Raw genomic sequence first — 21,700 nt, 5'->3', positions numbered from 1 at the left:
AGCTCAGACTCAACGTCATGGAGGACCAACACTGAAAAGGTTCTTCTGCAAGAACTACGAGACCAACGTTCGACAAACCTCACAGATTTATCAATGCGTGATTCGGGGATAACTCTGTGTTTCTGGAAGAAGAATCTCCCCAGGGCAGATCCTTTATAACCCAACGTGGTGTTTTCACAAATTAAGGTTCCCAGGGTAGTTGAGCATCTCAGCTCCTGATTTATTCCTGGTGGAAAGGCGACCTGCGGGGTCAAGTGCAATTTTTGTGACCAGTCATTCGATTTAGTCTCAGTCATTAGATATTCATTTCACGTCATAAGATGCAAAGTCTATAATCATTTTGGCTGAGATTACTGAGTCTACGAATCCAGAAGAACTCACCAACCCCGGCGTTCTTCTCTATACACCAATGAGAATGCGGCACTCCAAGCGGTGGAATATTCTGGCATATGAGGCCAACGGCAAATAAACACCCCGCTGACTCCACATTATATGAAATATTGTTAAGTGTATCGGCGTCGATGGAAGATGGACTCTCATTTGTATGAAAAAGTTGAGGACAATGCTGGCCCTTTCACATCTTTTCTCCGGAGTTTGTTTTCCGCAGACTTTCCATTTTTTTCTTTTGAAATGTCACCTCGCTGCTTTGTGTCTATTGTCGGGATGTATTCTTCCGTCCTCTTTTTTATTGTTATTATTCTTCTGTGATTGTCCCATTTTATTCTCTTTTTTTTTCCTTTAGAACAGCATAAAGCGCGTTCCCCGCAGAGACGGCGACTGAAAGAACCCGGACATTCTGCATTTACTAAGCGGTTCTGTAGAGTAAGATATCCTCAATGCTTTGGATCGATACTTTAGCCTTTTTATTAAAAACCGCGATTAAAGGGAAATTTTAGTTTATTGTGCTCGGATTTAATCATTTCGTCTTCCTGTCTCTTTTGCAGATCGATTCCCGCAAATTATGGCAGATGATTTATTAATATTTTTATTTTATTTTTTCCATTTATGTTCTAGAAAATGGTTTGAATGCACGTGATTGTGTTTGGTGTTTTAGTGTGTGATCTTCAGAGAGCGACTAGTGTTGTCCCGTGTGTATTTGTATTATTTGTATCATAATCCCTCTAAGATAACCCCTTTAAAATGCCCTGGGGGGGGGTTATTACTGTATACAGCGCTGGGGGGTATTACTGTATACAGTGCTGGGGGTTATATTACTGTATACAGTGCTGGGGGTTATATTACTGTATACAGCGCTGGGGGTTATATTACTGTATACAGCGCTGGGGGTTATATTACTGTATACAGCACTGGGGGTTATATTTCTGTATACAGCGCTGGGGGTTATATTACTATATACAGTGCTGGGGGGTTATATTACTGTATACAGCGCTGGGGGTTATATTACTGTATACAGTGCTGGGGGGTTATATTACTGTATACAGTGCTGGGGGTTATATTACTGTATACAGCGCTGGGGGTTATATTACTGTATACAGCGCTGGGGGGTTATATTTCTGTATACAGCGCTGGGGGTTATATTACTGTATACAGTGCTGGGGGTTATATTACTGTATACAGTGCTGGGGGTTATATTATTGTATACAGCGCTGGGGGTTATTACTGTATACAGCGCTGGGGGTTATATTACTGTATACAGCGCTGGGGGTTATATTACTGTATACAGCGCTGGGGGTTATTACTGTATACAGCGCTGGGGGTTATATTACTGTATACAGCACTGGGGGGTTATATTACTGCATACAGTGCTGGGGGTTATATTATTGTATACAGCGCTGGGGGTTATTACTGTATACAGCGCTGGGGGTTATATTACTGTATACAGCACTGGGGGGGTTATATTACTGTATACAGCGCTGGGGGTTATATTACTGTATACAGCGCTGGGGAGGTTATATTACTGTATACAGCGCTGGGGGTTATATTACTGTATACAGTGCTGGGGGGGGTTATATTACTGTATACAGCAGTAGGGCAGTTTAAGGTATGATTTGGAAATGTATTTTTAATTAGGATGACCACTGATCACGTCAAGAACAGCCCCGTAGGGAAAGAATTGGACGAAGGGGCCCCATGAATGAAGTGCCGGACGAGGTACCCCGTGGAAAGCCTAGTGTTAAGGGTGAAGGCATGACTAGGCAAAATTTTAGCACCTAAGGTGTTAAGCCTTTGAGGCACGTGCAAGACCAGAAGGGAGGGGGTAATTGCCCTCCCTGAGGGGGGTATATAAAGGGGGGGTTTATGCTATAGGGTCAGCATTTTAAAAAAATATTTTCCCGCCCATCCCTCCCTGATTTTTTGCGTTAGCCGGGGGCTCAGGTTTTTACGCTGGTACGGTGCAGGAGTTAACCCTCTAGGTGCGGTTACTCGTGGTGCACAGAGGTGTAAGTGCAGGACACTCCAGGGGCATGCGCCCCTGTGAATCGTGAATTTGTTATTTTGTTTGCATTTTGTTATTTTATGTTTTTTTCTCGTGCTTCGGTTTGATTCTGATAAAGAATATTATTATTCCGTGACGCCGTTTGTCTGTCTCGCTTCGAACCGAACGATGTTTGGAATTCAAACTGTAATAAAAATTAATGGCGATGTTCATCATCAGGAACAATTGTTTCCAATTCGTCCTTGTGATCCATTCCAAACAGCACTAAAATGTTCATCGTTTCCTAAGCTATTCGCAATAAAACCGGCAACTTCATTTTCATCTTAAAAGATGTGAATTTAATAGAAACTTTATGACTGATAATTACCAAAACATTCGCAAATGCGTTTCTAGCAATTTCCCGAGTAAGAACCAAGCTGTGTAGAATTATCATCGGGCTATACGCTTCGAACGTTTCTTTCTGTAGAATGTATACGGTGCTTTATCACGTAATGACTCCTTTTTCGTGTTTATATTGTTTAGTTAAACAAAACATTTCAGAATTCTATTTTTTCCCGGAGAAATTGCTGTATTGATTAGCGCCTTGTCCTATACAATTACCGGTGTCATGGCAGCATTATGTATTGGACGATGATAGAAATGTACATTATTGCTACCAAACGTGCACAGAATGCAGCTTTTGGAAAGTCTTTGTGCAGCTATTTTTATATAAGTTTTTTTTTTAAATAATAATTTCAATAACAATATAGGATAACTTTAATTTCTGTTAACAGAGAATGTGCTCTATTTTTCTCAAAATAACATGAAACGGATCAGAAATCCAGCGCAGACGGGGTTAATGTTGTAAATGACTATTGTAGCTGGAAACGGCTGATTTTTTATGGAATCTCTTCATAGGCGTACAGAGGCCTTTATCACTCCCATCACTCCTGTGTTCCAATGGCCCTTTATCACTCCCATCACTCCTGTGTCCCAATGGCCCTTTATCACTCCCATCACTCCTGTGTTCCAATGGCCCTTTATCACTCCCATCACTCCTGTGTTCCAATGGCCCTTTATCACTCCCATCACTCCTGTGTTCCAATGGCCCTTTTATCACTCCCATCACTCCTGTGTTCCAATGGCCCTTTATCACTCCCATCACTCCTGTGTTCCAATGGCCCTTTATCACTCCCATCACTCCTGTGTTCCAATGGCCCTTTATCACTCCCATCGGCCCTTTATCACTCCCATCACTCCTGTGTTCCAGAAATTGCCTTGTTTTCCATGAAAACAGTGTCCCCAGAATTATGACTGGGGGTGGGGTGAATATAGCGCCCCAACTATTGCAGGAAATATACTTGGGTTGGCCCCAGGACGATGTGATTTATTGTTTATTTTATTCTGTGTATTTCGGGTCCCTGGGATGGAGTGTAGGGTTGGCCCACGCTCCAATCCACATTATCATTCCTGGTGGGTGAACATCCTGATGATTTGTATCTCGGCAAACTGCAAGCCGTCCAAGTATACCGATGAGGAGAGATTTGTTTAGTGGGCGCTCAGCAGAGCGAGGATTTGGTTTATTTTGTTGCTGAGTATTTTCTCTACATGAAAACCGATAAAACAGACCAAGTCTTTTGATTTGAGAACCTCCTGTGTATGAAGAGTCTACGTGACTAAGGTGACAAAAGGTATAGAACCAGAGACACATCTGCCATATAATATATATTTATAATATATAACATTTCCCAATGCTATTACAGGGGCACTCCAGCCATCATACGATTTAATGCATACGATGAATGATCCCTTTAAATTTCATGGTGTCCACTTTGGAATCGCATGGATGGTTTCTCCAGAATCCCTCATAAACTTATTTCCCCCTTTGATTCTGCTGAAAATCGGGGGCTTATTAAATTCAGAAACAAAATTCAAGACCTCCCAGAGCAGTTCTTCAAAAATGGCGGAACCTCACATTTTTATGGAAGTTATCTTCACGCAAAATGGCGGGAGGTCTTGAATTCCATTTCCGGGCACACCCTTTTCCCCCGACCCTTCAATTCCAAAAAATCAAAACAAATAAATTAAAACATTTTTTTTAAAAAAAGAAATTGATATGAGAATGTAGGGTTGGGTCCAAATCAGGAAGCATTAAATATATTTTTGGGTATTTTTTCCCATTTATACTAGCTGTGTATAATTTATGTATTTGTAAAACTGTGAAAAACATGTTTTTTTAAAAAAAAAAAATCTTTTAATCATTTAAACATTTTATTCTTAAAAATATAGTCTTATATGTATGAATATGGTTTAAAAATCAATAAATTATATATATATATATATATATATATATATATATATCCCATTTACAATTTTGTAATATAATTTGCGTGGTTTCACTTAATGAGAAAGAGGGAAATAATAGTTGAAAAAAGATATAGTAAAAACAAGAAAATTGCTGTGCTACCATAGTGTAAAAAGGCCCTTGGTCCTTAAGAGGTTAAAAACATCCAGAGCTCAAAGAAAAATAGTTTATATTATCACTTTTAAAATTCATTAGTATTTTCATACCATATTTAATTATTTACTTACAAATCCGCAGAATTGGCATAGAACTAAGTTTTCACTCTTTCTGCAGGATTTCTCATCTAGTATTTTTTTGTAAAGCATTGAAATTGGGTTGTAAGGGGTTAAAGAACCAGCAGGGAAGAAAAGAGATAGTTATGGCCCTGAATGTCTGATAATTAATGATAATGAATGAGAACAATGGCGATCCGGTTGAAATGGAACGCTGAGATATCTTTGTAACTGCGAACCTCTCAGAAATATCCAGTAATTATTGATGTTTACTTTCCGGCTTCTTCGGGATTCTGAATATATTTGAAATCAGAAATGTGTAGAAATGCATAAAACCGAAAGGAAGCAACGGGAAGATCCAACGGCAGCTCTGCCAAAACGTGGATAAGCTGATGTGAAGTGACCTCCATTCTCTCGGCTCCGCCCCTACAAAGGCTGCTGCAGCCAACCAAAGAGGAGGAGCAGCAATAAAGAACAACAAGCATGCAGATAACGAGAACAGGAAGTTAACACGGCTGCTCCTGTGGATTTTTCTAATAAACCGTTATATAGATGTATTTGCTATAGAAACTATAGATTTAAAGGGGGATTTCCATGAAAAAAAGTATTTTTTCTCCTTGAGCATAACCCCCAGTGCTGTATACAGTAATACCCCCCCCAGCGCTGTATACAGTAATATAACCCCCAGCGCTGTATACAGTAATATAACCCCCAGCGCTGTATACAGTAATATAACCCCCCAGCGCTGTATACAGTAATATAACCCCCAGCGCTGTATACAGTAATATAACCCCCAGCGCTGTATACAGTAATATAACCCCCCCCCAGCGCTGTATACAGTAATATAACCCCCAACGCTGTATACAGTAATATAACCCCCAGCGCTGTATACAGTAATAACCCCCCAGCGCTGTATACAGTAATAACCCCCCAGCGCTGTATACCGTAATAACACGCAGTGCTGTATACAGTAATATAAGCCCCAGCGCTGTATACAGTAATAACCCCTCCAGCGCTGTATACAGTAATATAACCCCAGCACTGTATACAGTAATATAACCCCCAGCGCTGTAGACAGTAATAACCCCCCCAGCGCTGTATACAGTAATATAACCCCCAGCGCTGTATACAGTAATATAACCCCCAGCACTGTATACAGTAATATAACCCCCCAGCACTGTATACAGTAATATAACCCCCAGTGCTATTTACAGTAATATAACCCCCCAGTGCTGTATACAGTAATATAACCCCCAGCGCTGTATACAGTAATATAACCCCCAGCGCTGCATACAGTAATATAACCCCCAGCACTGTATACAGTAATATAACCCCCAGCGCTGTATACAGTAATAACCCCCCAGCGCTGTATACAGTAATAACCCCCCAGCGCTGTATACCGTAATAACACGCAGTGCTGTATACAGTAATATAAGCCCCAGCGCTGTATACAGTAATAACCCCTCCAGCGCTGTATACAGTAATATAACCCCAGCACTGTATACAGTAATATAACCCCCAGCGCTGTATACAGTAATAACCCCCCCAGCGCTGTATACAGTAATATAACCCCCAGCGCTGTATACAGTAATATAACCCCCAGCACTGTATACAGTAATATAACCCCCCAGCACTGTATACAGTAATATAACCCCCAGTGCTATTTACAGTAACAACCCTTAGCGCTGTATACAGTAAGGTCAGTCGTTGTTAACAAAAACCTGTTTTTATCTTATTTTGTCCCAATAAACTCCCTTTATCTGCAGATCTGGAGCCGCCGTTGCTGTCAGTCATGTGAAATTTTGGGTGACTTTCCCGTCTCAAACACCACACTGAGCTGATGCTTTATGGCGATGCTAATGAAGTCCGTTCCTCCATAGACTTTCATTAGCCAGAGTGTCCAGCTATGTGATTAAGACAGAGTAATTCTATTATTTCCCACAGGCAGTATGATAAGGAGTCAGGTTTAAAAAAAAGAAAACCACAGAATGTTTTAGAAAACAAATATAAAAAGTAAAATTAGAAATCGTTGGAAAATCCGCAAGTGGCAACTTTATTTTTTCCATGAAATTTTCTCTGAAAAGTACATTATTGGTATGTAAAAAAAAAACCTGCATTTTTTAAGTAATCATATTTCAGACATCAAATTCACAATATCAGCACTTAATAGCATTGGTAGCTTCGATTGGAAAGATATATTATAAAAATAATGTATTTAAAACATAATTATATACAATTTTTAAAGCTTCGCCTTGAATTTAAGTCCCAGGGTAACATGGATGTTCTGACAACTAAGGTCCCCTTCTCGGCTGATTTAGTCTGGTTTAAGTTGTTATCTCGCAGTAGGGACTTTTCATAATCTGAATCATTCTGCCAAAAAGTCATATAAATTTCTTTACATCCCAGAAGGATAAGAAATGATTTTCCCTTAGAGGACATAAAATAAGATTCGGCTGAAGTGTCTGGACGCCAGAGATAGCTTTACCAATCCTTCTGTACAACGCAATATCTTTTTCCGAATGTTCTAAACTAACTGAATATAAATCCAAATCATCAACTATAACATTTCTCAGACCCCCCCCATCCATATGCGTACTTTCAGGAAGGCGTTGGGGGAGGAGCAAGTAATATTCGATCAATATTGCCATTTACAAATTATAATTTTTTAACTTTGAAAATGTAAAGTTTCATTTAATAATTTTATATACATTTTTAATATTTTTTTGCATAAGATTATTTTTGGGGTTTTTATTTTATATATATATATATATATATATATATATACTATATATATATACTATACTATATTGTGCAGAGGACGTCACCATTTCATATTGGCGCTTTCGTTGACGTCCTCTCCCCAGATTGGAGGATCAGGGAGGATGTCAACTGATCCTCCCATTTCATGGGGGGTCTGGGCTCTTTTCTGTGCTTCATACGAAGCGCTGAATTTACCAAAATTCAGTAAAATTGCAATTCGTACGAATCCGAATGCACAAGTCTAATACACATATAACATATATATATATATATACATATTGATTGTTTCATTAATGTGCAGTACTTGACAACATATATGTAATTGATCTTACTTTAATTATATAAATATATATAATTTATTTTTTCTATCCTCAAATAATCTGAAATCCTACCCAAGATAATGTAAAATAAACCCTACTACGATATACATGTATTTTCCCCCAAATTGCTATGCAGTGCTAGAGAACACACTATCATCTTTCTTTTGTGTTGGTTTCCATTTCTTTGACAAATAAGGTGCAGGTTTTATTCCCCCTCCCCCATATTTCTCCTAGGCAGACCTCTAGGACGTTCTGCTCTATACGAGTATTCAGGTATTCCCAGACCGTGTTATTAATCACCCTTAATTTCATGAAACGACAGCCAGAATATGATCCATCGTCTTAATATTTTTTAGGTGATCGGAGGTTTAATATAAAATGTTTAATATGTTCCTAACGTCTCTTAGAACGATGATGTGTCTCCAGCCTAAATTAATCAGGGATATTTTTTATTCTTGACACGAGAACATTCTGAAAACTGACTTTTTACACTTTTCCTACAAGAAAGGCTTCCATAATGTATAGTAAAATCTGTTGGTGACTTTTAAGTAATCTCTCCACACTTACATTGTATTATAAAGGGCCACCTCATCCAGCAGTGTCTTCACCCCAGCCTTCCTCCTCTACGGCCGCCATCTTCACTGCGGAGCATTGGGGTATGACGCCATTGAGACAAGCCACTTTTAACTTATCCTATAGAGTCATCCATAGCGTCAATGGACCAGTTGGGTAGATCAGAGTTCTCCTTTGTAGTTAGCCCATTGAGCAGAGATACAACATGGGGCCAGATGACCCAAGCCCCTGGACCTAGGTATGTCACAGATCTCATCCCTGGGGTTGGCCCTTCATAATCCATAGTGGAGGCTAGTAGTTGGAAGGTTTAACTCAACCGACCACATGCATGATAATGTCCAAAGCTACATGTACAAGGGTTATGATATTTATTATAATACATAAATATAGAAATATAGAAACGCTGGGTACTGACCAAAAGGAGACTCCAGCGTAGTCCTACATCACTGGTACCATATTGTGCTCATGGTCCTGGAAGTCAATGGTCAGCCATTGGAAAACCATACTGTAGAGACTGACCAAATAAGACCTCCATCGTCCAATAACACTATCAGTGTCCTCAGTCTTCTAGATGAAACTAATGTATGATTTTGTGATTTGTTTTAGAAACACAGAATTTGGCAATAGATAAAAGCCATTGGGACCACCGAGTCGACCCCTGTATTAGATAATAATTTTCAGATTATGGAATTTAAATGCTACAGGAGCCGATCATTTTTTCGTAGTGTTTCCATATAAAAATAGACAGATATGGGAAAGGCTGATATTGATTTGACGCATGTCGTTTTTCTACGTACGCGATCGTGCCTTTAGAATCTACCCTGCTTCCTAAATATGTCTGCCACTCTCCAGGAAATAAGAAACATTTGGGAACGATAATTCTCTTACTTTTAAAGTATAAAATATTGACCACTTTCACAGGACTCATTGAAGGCCATTTTGCGATAAGTTAAAAAATATCTCAGCAACTGAGAAAAGATACGTTTAACCAGGAGACATTTTTTGCTCGATTGAAGTTCCATCTATTCCTTTCTAAAATTTGTCTATTTAATCAAATAATCGCATTATACGTCTCTCAAAAAATATAAAGTGAAGCAAGAAGCCCTAAATTAACCAATTTAAATCAAAATTGGTTTATATCCTTTTTTGTTTTTATTTTATTTTCAATTTTATTTTTGTCCTTGTTTATTCCCCTTAAGGGCCGTGGTTATTTCACACTACAGGACCAGAGTAATGTTTTGGGTTTTTTCACGTCTTTTTTTCACCCTAATTTTCCTCTTTATCATTTAGATATATACCCACGGAAATTATACCGTTATATATAAAATGTAATGGGTTTTTTTCCCGACAAGGAGGCCATATTCATCCGTAAAACATGTTATACACTAGGAAAATAAAAATAACATTTGGGTAAAATGTTTCCGCTGCTCGTTTCTTGTTGTGTTGGAATATCTTAATATTTTTTTGGGTCGTAAGTACGGCATTACGTCGGTGCGAGGGCATTTTTCCCTTGAAGTGTTTACCGAATATGACTTTTTGATGGATGAATCCAGTTATTTAAAGAGAAATCTAATAACCCGTGCTTTCATTTCCATTGTAACCTCTTCCCCGTGGGGATCACATCATGATTTGCACGCCGCGTTGGGTAATGCCTCGATCCAGATTCACTGCTGAATTATAGCAGCCTGGATATAAAAAAATAGAGATGAAAGCTCCGAGCTACAAAGGAACCCGGAACGGGCAGGGCGGAAGGTTAGCCTCCATCACGTTTGTTATCGTATCTACAATATGGTTTGTTTTTGTGTAAAATGGAACATTGCGTTTAGTTTGTCCATCGTATTAGGGCATTATAGAAGGATACGCTATTACGGAGCTTCTAGGGGCTGCAGAATTCAGAAAGAACGACATGATTGTTCTCTTAACAATAAAAAATAAAAAATATATTTAAAAAATTATACAGGAAAAAAAAAAATTGAGCCAAAGAGAATCCTATGAGACTTGTGCATTCGTATTTGGGAGAACATGAATGTTTAGTGTCTTCGTGTTTGTCTTTGTAAATATCTTCTGGCTAATCTCCCTGGTCCTTTCCCCCAATGCCATACTGCCTCTAGCCTATATTAAGTCTAGTATAGAAGGGGTTAACGGGAATCCGTAGTATCATGCCAGGAGTTAAAAGTCTGTAAGATTGACTCTATTGGTCGCCGGCAGGAGGCTGGTCTGGCATCAACCAATGAAGAGCAGCTGCCATTTATTGGATGATGCCAGAGGAGCCCCCTGCCGACGACCAATAGGGTCGCTCTTATAGACCTTTAAAATCCTGGCACCAAAGCCATTGGTCTCCCCAGGCTCTGAGGTATAACTCGACCTGCCCTTTCCCAGGGGGGACTAAAATCTCCATTCCTCACAGGCCAAGTTGCTCAGAGAGGTTACCTTGGACTCAGACAACCGCTCTGAGCAACTTGGCCTGGGAGGAACGAAGAGTTTAGTGAAGAGCAGCTGCCCTTCATTGGTTGATGAAAAGCGATAGAGTCGCTTTTAATGACCAAAACGTCTGCTAACTGTTACCGTGTTAACCCCATATTAACCCCTGCTAGAAAACCGACAGGAAATTAATACGAAGAACATACAAATATAAAAAAAAATGTAAAAAAAAAAAGTCTAATTTCCCCAAGTCTAATTTCTTATAAATATTTGGGGTCTTTAGTTGAAGTTGACACCTTTTCATTTGGCCAACACTGAAAAAGATGTGAAGTCACATGAGGTTTTGGGATCTTCAAAGGTCTCTTCTTCACATTCTATCTCAGGAATTGACCTCCGAGCGACTAAAAGCTGATATTTTTCAGGGCTGGCCAAACATCAACTTTAATGCTTCACATTCTCTTGGGCTGATATATGGCAGGATCCAATGTATATGCAGTATCTATGGAACTTGTGTATTTGGGACTTGGAAGCAGAGCTGCTGCAGGTTTTGTAAATAAATGCTCTGCAAAATATACTACATTTTAATTTGATAGATCAAGGAATTCAACATTTTTATTACTTTAGTTGTTGAGTAGTTTAGGAGCAATTTTACAGGTTTTCAGAATCTAAAATGCTTTTACACATCTAAATCATCTGACAGAAGACATAAGTGTTGTAAATAAATGGAACAGCCTCCCAGCAGAAGTGGTAGAGGCTAATACAGTAAGGGGATTTTAACATGCATGGGGTAGGCATACGGCTCCTGAATCTAAGACGAGACCAACGACTGATTAAGGTTTGAGTCTTTACAGGAGAAAGGGGCAGAATAAATGGGCTGAATGGGGCCGATCTCAACACGGTCCTTCTTTCCGTAAAATATAAATAGCACATGTATATTAAAAATAATATAAAATATTGAAAGCAGGTCTAACATGATATAGGGGAGGAGCTAGCCTTTTATTGCCTTGAAAAGGGGGCAGGAAGTGGGTGTGGCCAAACTCTATATATACTCATATATACTGACCCGAAGGTCATTAGCTTTGCTTTGTTGGAGCTTTTGGGTGAATATGGGTCTTTTTAGGGTTTTTTAAATGAATTTTTTCGCTCTGTTACCATGAAAAGGAGTCCGTTAAACCACCAGTTTTTCGTAATCCTGTATTTTACATTTAAGTATCCCGTGTAATATTATTTGCAGATAAGAGCTTTTTTCGGGAGGGATTTTGTGATATAGCAGTAACCCCTGTGATAACTCCCATCCCTACGCACGCCGATGTAATATTTTCTTCGCTGATTATTTCTATCGCTGAGAGGGGAGAAATGCTGTCAGGCGGCTAGAATTACAGCCTCGGCTAAAGAAGGAAGACTATCAATATTCCTTCGAAATGGTTCAACACTTTAATAACTGACATGATAAATGGGGTACAGATGCCACCTCCACGTGTAACTAAATTAGGCATTTCAAAACAGCACAAAGTCAACGACGTAACGAGGCTCTGGCTACGGATCTGAAAGCTCCGACAACCTCGTACTCGACAACTAGAGGTATGGCATCCAGGCGAATTATGAGCAATTGATAATGGGGTTTATTTGCCCCGTTTAATTTATTAAGCAGTTTCCTGCTGTTTCTAGACACATTATCGGGGCTTTTAGGGCTGTAGAACCCTGTGATCCCCTCATACCCAGCAAACATTCCGAACTCCTAGAAAAGAGGGGCATCAGGGGAGGAAAGAGGGTCTTTGTGCCTTGACAAATGTAACTCCTCATCTTTGGCTACAAACATCAGAGGCCAACCATCGCCATCACAGCTTTAACTATGACAACATTCATTTATTAAAACTACCTATAGCTTGTGCTTCATGTTTCTCAATCTGTGTAATGGTTTTTGTAGAAATTTTAATCTTATGGAAGAGGAACAATGAGCGTCTGAATGTCGCAGAGCCAGCGTTATCTAATAAAGTTTCTGTCCTGAAGTTCTCCACCTTCTCCTGCCTTCACCATTATAAAGGCTTCCAGAACCAATCGACAAGTTGACAACAAGAAGAAAAATAAAACAGATACATTCCTCATTGAAACCTGTAAAGACCTGGAAGCTCTTCATGTTTGACCTGGAGTCGTCGGGTGAAGCCCAACTTCCCCGGGTATCGGGGTCAGCTTCTTTTTTCTCTGGGAAGGGAAAGTGGTGTGTGGCCATGTCTATTACCCTGTCCATATTCCACCTGCTTTCCTTGGATCCTAGCCTACATTGCCTCCGACCAAAGCCCCAAACCCAAAACTAACTGTACCCCACATGAAGCTTCTCCTCTAGAAGATAGTGAGTCCATGTGACCTGTCCTGAAAAGTTCCTAGGTATGATGTGGGCCCGGCCATCTGGCACACTCGGCAAATGCATAAAACGTATATCCATCTGTCTGCTGTGTCTACATCATCAGGCGGCAGCTGGCCTTAAAGCGGCAGTGCTGCCTCGGAATCACCAGTCCGGCTAGAACCTCTCTTTAGTTTAACATTCTAAAGTCACTTCTGTTTGTCTAAAACTCTTCCACAAATAAAAATTCTAGCAAGACAGGCTTAGAGCTAAGAGAACGTTGTATGAATCTGTAATATCAGAAAGAGAGAATAAAGGGAAATCTGATGAGAATAGAAGAGCCGTTTATGTAACTGACAAGAAACAAAGTAATCCCACGATGGCGAAAGAAAATTTCAACAAGCGGAGCCTTAGAAGGCGAGATAAATGAGAGGATATTAACTGGAGAGCGATGCGGTCAGAAAAATCCCAACAATACAGAACATTTAAATAGAACACGGAGTGAACTTCAGACGAGCAGCTCTAATGAGAGCGACGGGTCTGCCTGTTAAAGGATAACCGACCTGCTGCACCTAGAGCTTGGGTTACAAGTATGGTGGGTACCCCTAGGCAAAAATATATATATATATTGCCTATGCACTGCAATCTATGTACTTAAAGGGATAGTGTTACCAAAGCCTACGTTAAGATCCAACACGGCGAGAAGTGGACAAAGATAGAAGACAGAAGAAAGAAGACAGATGAACAAGAAGAGGCAAGAGAGGAAGCGAAGATGGGAAGCAGTTGGCGTAGAAGATATGCAGACATTGAGAGAGAGCGTGAGAGAGAGTGAACGAGAGCACGAGAGAGTGTGAGAGGGCGTGGAAGAGAGTGAACGAGAACACGAGAGAGAGTGAGAGGGCGTGAGAGGGACAACGAGTTTCATTTCTGAATGCAAAAAAGCTGTAGAACTTTTTTTCTGAACTGAAAGGTTGTTGTCTGAAAACGAATGGACCAAGAATGAAGCAAAACACTTGTCTGAATCCTTTTTTGGTTCATCTGCACCCACTTCATGCACCCTCAGAAAGCAGTCAGACCACAGATGAGGCCTCTCACTGCAGCTCTGCAGCTTCAGCTTCTCCTAGGCATAAGTCATTTTCAAGCAGGTTGAAGAACGTACATTAAACTAACTTACTTTAATATGCATTCTTCGTTGACACTGGACTGGATATTTATTTAGAAAAGTGTTACATTCAGCAGGTAGAACGACATCTTTAATAGAACTCGCTATTTACTGAATCAACCCCAACCACCCTTACCCAACCTCTCGCTCTTATTATCGTTAAAAAATGCTGATATATGCACGTTTCGGAACACGAAGCTCCTGGCGGAGGAGCGGCGCCGGCTCTCCTGCCCGGGGGGGGGGGGGGGGGTGATGGCTTTAGCTATTCGCCACTGGTTATATATTTTGGATAGACAGGTTGCTCTCATTCCACCTCAGGGATTTTAATAGAGGTTACAGCCTGCAGTTATTTAAAGTAACTTCACAATTTGCTTTGGCTCTTCAGAGATAACGCATGCCGCACGCTGCTAGTTCATGGACTAAATGTCCTTCTTCCAGCTGGAACGTCCTTTCCAGTAATGAAATGCTGATAACCCCCCCCCGTCGTTTAGAATGACTTTACTTTAGAAATGGTTTATGTCCATTCTAATGATAGGACTACATGCCTGGACCGGCCATCTGCCACATTGGGCAAATGCCTGGGACCAAAGACAGTTTATGACATCACATGCAACTCCATGCATAATACCTAGAAGGTAGTATGATGTCATAGATGGTTGAACCGATAACTTCTGCACATGCTATGTAAATGTGCCACACATGTTGGCATAGTTAGCTACTACATGCCAATCATGCCTAGGGGCAACTAAGCCTAACGGGCAAATAAAACAGCTGAACTAAAGCATACTGCCTAATACAAAACAATCACACCATATTAATTGCCAACTGTTTGCCTCTCACTGTATCACGAGAATGTTGCCTCTCTTTATAAGAATGCATTTAATTATCGGCTCTTCATTCAGCTCTATTAAAAAAAGGACGTCTAAAAAGGAGGATTGTTCCTTTTCTTAAAAAAAAAAATTGAAGGAACCATCGACGCTGAACAATGACCTAAAATTTCTGCATCTTAGATTTCCTTTTTTTTGTAAATGTCTCATTCCCAGTGGCAAGCAAAGGTTCTACCAGATGGCTGTCATCTCCTCGATAGCTACAGTGACGTTCTTATCCATCCCACGGTGCCTTCGGAGAAATTCCTTCCCTGCTCGAGTCTAAAACAAGCGCATCCATGCCGCGTATAATTAGTCAATAAATCTGCAAAATGATTAAGTCCTCATTCGCTTTCTTTCGACCCAAAAGCGAATGAATTATTTTTTTGTTTCCCACTGTTGTCCATGTATCTTACCCATTGATACAAATTAACTATTGAAACAGAAAAAAAGATTTTGTTTCTTCCCAGAGATTCTTAATTTATAGGAATGCACATCATTTCCTTATCCTTAACTATTAAAATCCCTGGTGCCTCCCAGTGGACGATATCGATGGGAAACACTCTGCGGTTGCCTTTCCTCTCCCTCTCTCCCCCAAAAACAAGTATTAGAGTCTCCCTTTGCAAATAAACAAGACCATACCTCCCAATGCTTCCAGTTTTTGCAACACAGTCCTGATTGTCGGGCACTGTCTGCGTAGCTGCCCCACTGTTCAGCTGTTGGGGGTAGTGGGGATCATGGGGCAGTTGATCTCTTCCCTGATTGGTCCAGGGGGCTGTAAAATCAATCACCTCGTGACACTCTGAAGATGAGCACCACAAGGTGGTTGTTGGGGTAGGGCAGGGGGGTTGATTCTACCTCTAGCCCCACACACTTCCAAGTCAGACCCGCTCAACCCAAAGGTTGCCCCCTCAATGTCTCTCACCTCATACCCCAACAGAGGTGCCCGGGAGTGTTGAGGATTTTTGCCATATCTGTGATATTCTATATAAACCAAACCAAAGAAGGTGATCGAGAAAACATAATAACATTGTTTTAAATTAAAAATATCTAAACCTTAGCAATATAAATAATTTTGGTCCATTAAATATATATAATGAGCTTCTCCTGCAAGAAGGGTTGAGCTTGGACCTCGGTGAAGACACTTTTTTGGTTATTATGTTTCCCTTTCTTGATACTCTACAAAGACATGTAATCCACTCGATAAAAAAAATGGTAAAAGACATTAACCTGTGATGTCTGGTGTCCTTGATGGCTCGATTACTTGGAATTCTCTCGCTCTCTCGCTGGTTAAACGCAAACAGCCTGTAAGGGTCTTCTCCGGGCTTCCACCTCTGAGCGTTCAGATATCTCCTTTCATCAAATTGGTCCCATAAATCATCCCAATCTACGTCCAAGTCCTGCACACAGAGAAGGAGCCACCGAGTTAGGTTCAAGGTTACAACGTCCTCTGTTACGGTATACAAAATAAGTAATGGGGCATTGGGAGGGGGTATGGTTTCAAGGCATTCCAAATGTTTCAACCAAGTCAATGTATAATACATGCTTATCAGACCCATCCGGCCCCCGTCTAGTCGCCCATTCCTCCTGCTGTAAAGACTCAAACCTTAATCAGTCGTTGGTCTCGTCTTAGATTCAGGAGCCGTATGTCTATCCTATGCATGTTTCATACCCTCACTGTATTACCCTCTACCACTTCTGCTGGAAGGCTGTTCCACTTCTCAACCAGCCTTTGTGTAAAATAAAAAGCAAATAATTAGCTACAAGATAAATTTAGGGTTTTTTCTCAGTTAAAAGGGTTCAAAATATTTGATGTAGGATAACAAAAAAGTTTCACCTATTGATGAATACAATGTATCCCCTATTCGTTGTTAATATAGCACATAGGAAACTTTTTTATAATTATGTCAGGACACTGATTAAGTCAAATATAATACACAATTAATTGAGATTCCTCAATACGATAAAGGCAGATTTTATTTTTTTTTTTTAATTTACCAAAAAGTCAAGAATAAACATTATTAAGCGTATTATAATTTTGAAAAAGACAAGCATGGACATACTTTTAACGTAAATTAAACTTTTGCGTTTTTTGCTGTCTTTTTATTCAGTAAAAGGCATGAATAAACATATTTTTAAAGTATTTTAATGTTTTTAACTTTTTTAAAATTAAGAAATGGGAATAATATAATATTTAATATATTTTACTTTTTTTTTTTAAAGGCAAGAATTGACATCCATTTAATCTATTTTAATATTATTATTATTTATTTATTTTTATTTGGGAAAAAGACAAAAATAAACTCATTTTACACATTTACTGACAGAATGCATCAATTCAGGTCTAAAAAGAACAAATGTGAAAAGATCACAACTGAAACTCTCACAATCTCAAACAATACAGGAACAAGATAAAAATAGGCCCTGGATATTGGCTACAAATCTGGTGCTTTGGACCTTTAACGTCTACTGAGCCATGAAGCGAGTTTATTAGAGTCTGTCAAACAGTCAGACAGAAATATCGATTCTTAATGTTATCAGACGGCGACCGAGACAACAAAACCTCTTTTTGAGGAATCCAGGTAAATTTTATTATTAACCGGAAAAAGGTCTGAGGAATGTAATTTTTATATGTTCCCTTCCCAAAGGCACGGACTGGCCAGCTGGACAAATGCCGGAGGGCCGCCGGCCATAAAATCCATAATTAATCATACACGCACATGCACACATACTAACACGCACACTGTGCGTATACACACTCAGACACAGCCTCGACCACAGAGACGATCGGAGAGAGCGCACAATATAGACATGCAACAGCGGGGATTACTGCGTGAGACCCAGGATTTTAATGACGTCTCATTCACTATATCGCCACCGTTAACCAGATTGCTTTTACAACGTATCTCCCGTGTTTAACATAAAAACACGTCTTATCGCTGACAGACCTGTAACGCCTGTGAATTTTGACGCGGGTTCCCCCGCCGCCTGGGCGCTAATGAAACCTGTAATCTCGCCCTGCCGATAAATCATTCTTCCGTCTCTTTCTTGTGGTTAATGGAGGTAACTCAAGCTTTTGAGGAGCGCGATATTATCCGATAATTGATTTTTACTCACGACGTGGATGCACATTCATCATAGTAATACGATTTTGAGAATTGCTTATGACACAATCTATTTATGAGTTTATGAAGGGAGAGACACCATGTGCTATATGGAGCTCTACAGCCGGCCGGGCAGAGAAATGGATTTTTATAAGTGACCGCATAACGGGGCTTTCCGTCATAAAAATCAGAGCATCTATCATATAAGGATGGTTTTATTGTCCCGTCTATTAATGTTCTTTTGTTGTACAAACACCCCGCGTCTTTCAGCCCATCATTAAACTCCTAGCATGAAACGCGTCGTTCATCCCATCATTTCTGCTTTCGTATTTTCCGATTGACTGCAGTAAGTGTCCCAAATTCCTACCTCTCAAGTGTCCCTGTTTAGGAGGACCAGTCCCTCTCTGCGGCCCAAACCCCTGATACCCCCTCTTTCTTCCCCCGATGCCCCTCTTTTTTTCTGGAGGTCAGAATGTTTGCATCTGGGGTGCTTTGATGATGTCATAAGTAGGGAATAATGAAGACAATATCATTTCCTTGCGATTTACTATTAACTCAAAGTGGAGTTTATTCACTAAAGTTGGCGTTTGCAAGATAGCTGATTATTCCAACTCCCTGATAGTACTATGCATTATGAAGGTATACCTCCCAAGTACCATGCTTTTCTATGGACAGTCCCACTTCTGGGGGCACTGTCCTATGTACCTGCCCCACTGTGGCACTTTTGCACGCAGTGGGGATCAAGTTGCCTCTGATCTCCCCTGATTGACCCCACGCTCACTCTAAGTACTCTAAGGTTCTAGAAACCCTTCTAGAAGAAATAGATCCTACATTTCCTCTAAGATCCCTAGAGCTTGTTGAGAAGTAAGAGAATGTTTCATTATAGTCCTGGAACTTCTGGATCTTCTCCACCCTGCCCTTATTAATTACTAGCAGCAGCTTCCATCACGGGACAGACAAAATGTCATCCCCCGTAGAAAACGTTCCGTGTATCTTGCCCGCTCTGGTACCGCATTACCTCCATCGTTATGAAACGCACACATTAAAAAACACTTACAGCGCCTAATTATCAGCGTATCGCTTCAACCGTGAAGAATTAGAGCGTAAAGCCAAGGTCTTCCCGCGCTGCTCCGTCGGCTGACTGTTTGAGAGAGATAAAACTCAATTTGTCACAATAAGGTAGAGGCTTCATATCAGAATCGGGCTGGCAATTTGGATTTGATGTACAGAAGGCAACTAGGTCAACCGATGGTGCTTGAACATATGATGGAGCATGTAATACCGAGTACTGATTGTTACAAATGGAATTCAGAATCCTCGCGTCTATGTTGCGTAGATCAAGTATGCAGCCTCGGAATTTGCCAATATTCTAAAACTGATAGAAAATTACTCTTTCCGCCCCGTGGAAACCTTCATGGTTAAAACTGTATTTTGCAGCCAGTTACATACTATGTATTATCGTCATACGTGGGAACTCATGGTTTGCCCCGGAGTCTCAGTGTTTTTGCCCCATTCTCAGGGTCTCAGGGTGACGAGACAGATTGTCAGGGTCTTGAGCCGACTCCTACCTTTTTTACACAGCTGTGATATATAAGACTTTTGCTGACAGTATGTTATGCTTGATATCCCTGCTTGAATTCAGGTGACTCTGTTAAGTGTATCTTTAATGACGAGCCAAGGTTTCCACGAGGACCGGTATTAAAGCCATTTGGGCAACACGTTTGGCCAGTCGCTATGTAGAATCTTCCGGATGGTCTATTAAAAGGTTAATACTTGAAGAGTCTCCAGGTCGGCTCATTTACATCATGATAGAAAGTTCCCAGGGTAGGTTACCCAGAGTTCTCTCTGTTCTGTTGGAGTGGTTGCGAGATAGGTGGGGCTAGTCATACATGGGGAGGAGCTAGTCATACATGGGGCAGGGCTAGTCATTCTCAGGGCACGGCTAGCCCCACATTACCTTGAATGGGATTGGAGTAAGAGGTAAAAGTAACTATGTAACCATGTAACCCCGCCATATTTAGAGAAGGATGCAGGTGACCCGGAGACCCCAGGGAAGCAGCCTTTACCAGGAGACCCCGGGTCAGACCCAGAATGTTCCCAGGTATGAGCGATTATGCCGTAATGCGACATTATGTTTACATCTCACTACACAAAGCAAATCGGATTTCTGTGTGCGTTGTCATCGGATATTTACATTTTTATGAACTGCTTTCGAGGGCATCGGCGTTCCTCAAGTTACCGTGAAAAGCAGTAGCACGATATCGGTCAGAACGCCCTCTGAAACAAAGCATCATTTTTTATTTACTCCATTCTCCATCTGTCGACTGCAGCAGAGCACGGATTTTAGTAAATTGAGTTTCTGGAATTAATATCAAATAAAATGAATTAATCATATTTTATATTTACCGCTTAAAGCTCTGATTTCATTACAAAAAAGCATTCTCATTTATCCTAAGAGATATTTACTAAAAGTGTTGACCCTCTTTTACCAAATCTTACGAACACAAGTGCCTTCACAAATATAAATTTTCTATAACGAAGCATCTGAAGTTGATAGCATTCTGGTGCTTCTGAGATCCCAGAGCAGATGTTTCGCTTCCAAGAGAAGTCTAACTGGTGATAGCGAAATATGCCAGATTTACTAAGGAACGCCAGCTGGGTTCTTATGACCCTGACTATCATTTATAGAATCTGGAAGCCAGCCCAAAAGTCTATGGCTCAGCTGGGTCCCAGCAGCCAGTCTCCGGTATATAATATTCCGATCTCCCGCTAGCCAATGGAATCCTGCTCTGCTACATTCTTACTGCTACGCAGCCAGCGAAAGAGATCCTCAGAAACCTTGAAATTCATGGATCAGAGTCAATCTTGTATGTTTTTGTGTATTTTATTTTATCCAGTCTACACGTGCAATGTGTGTTTTCCGTCATATGCCGTGAACATGTTTATCTTCCAAGCTGAGCTTCCATCCGAGCCAAAAGGAACAAAATAGAAGCTCAAATCACGGGCTTGGTAGTTGCCACCCCAATCATGCTTCATACGCAGCGATAGCGCCCATCGTACGGCGCTCCGTGCCGGTCCCGGTTTTAGGCCATACGTGTGCATTCCTAGGAACTCTCCAGGTTTGACTCGGAGTCTCCTGGTCAGTTTCATCAATCCTCAGGCAGAGGAGCAGCATTTGGTCACGCCTACTTCCCCACAC

General features: G+C 40.6%; 1 protein-coding gene across 1 annotated transcript in view; it reads right to left on the bottom strand.

Annotated features, from left to right (window-relative positions):
- Positions 1–21,700, bottom strand: part of GALNT14 (polypeptide N-acetylgalactosaminyltransferase 14) — a 164,389-nt gene that overhangs the window by 79,306 nt on the left and 63,383 nt on the right. Inside the window, exon 2 of the mRNA XM_053460717.1 lies at positions 16,628–16,797. Within this exon, the coding sequence (XP_053316692.1) occupies positions 16,628–16,797 (170 nt within the window). The remainder of the gene's footprint in view (positions 1–16,627; positions 16,798–21,700) is intronic.

Source organism: Spea bombifrons, chromosome 3 (assembly GCF_027358695.1).
Source record: "Spea bombifrons isolate aSpeBom1 chromosome 3, aSpeBom1.2.pri, whole genome shotgun sequence".
In the NCBI taxonomy this organism is placed as follows: domain Eukaryota; kingdom Metazoa; phylum Chordata; class Amphibia; order Anura; family Pelobatidae; genus Spea; species Spea bombifrons.
This window is presented reverse-complemented; position numbering and strand designations above follow the sequence as displayed.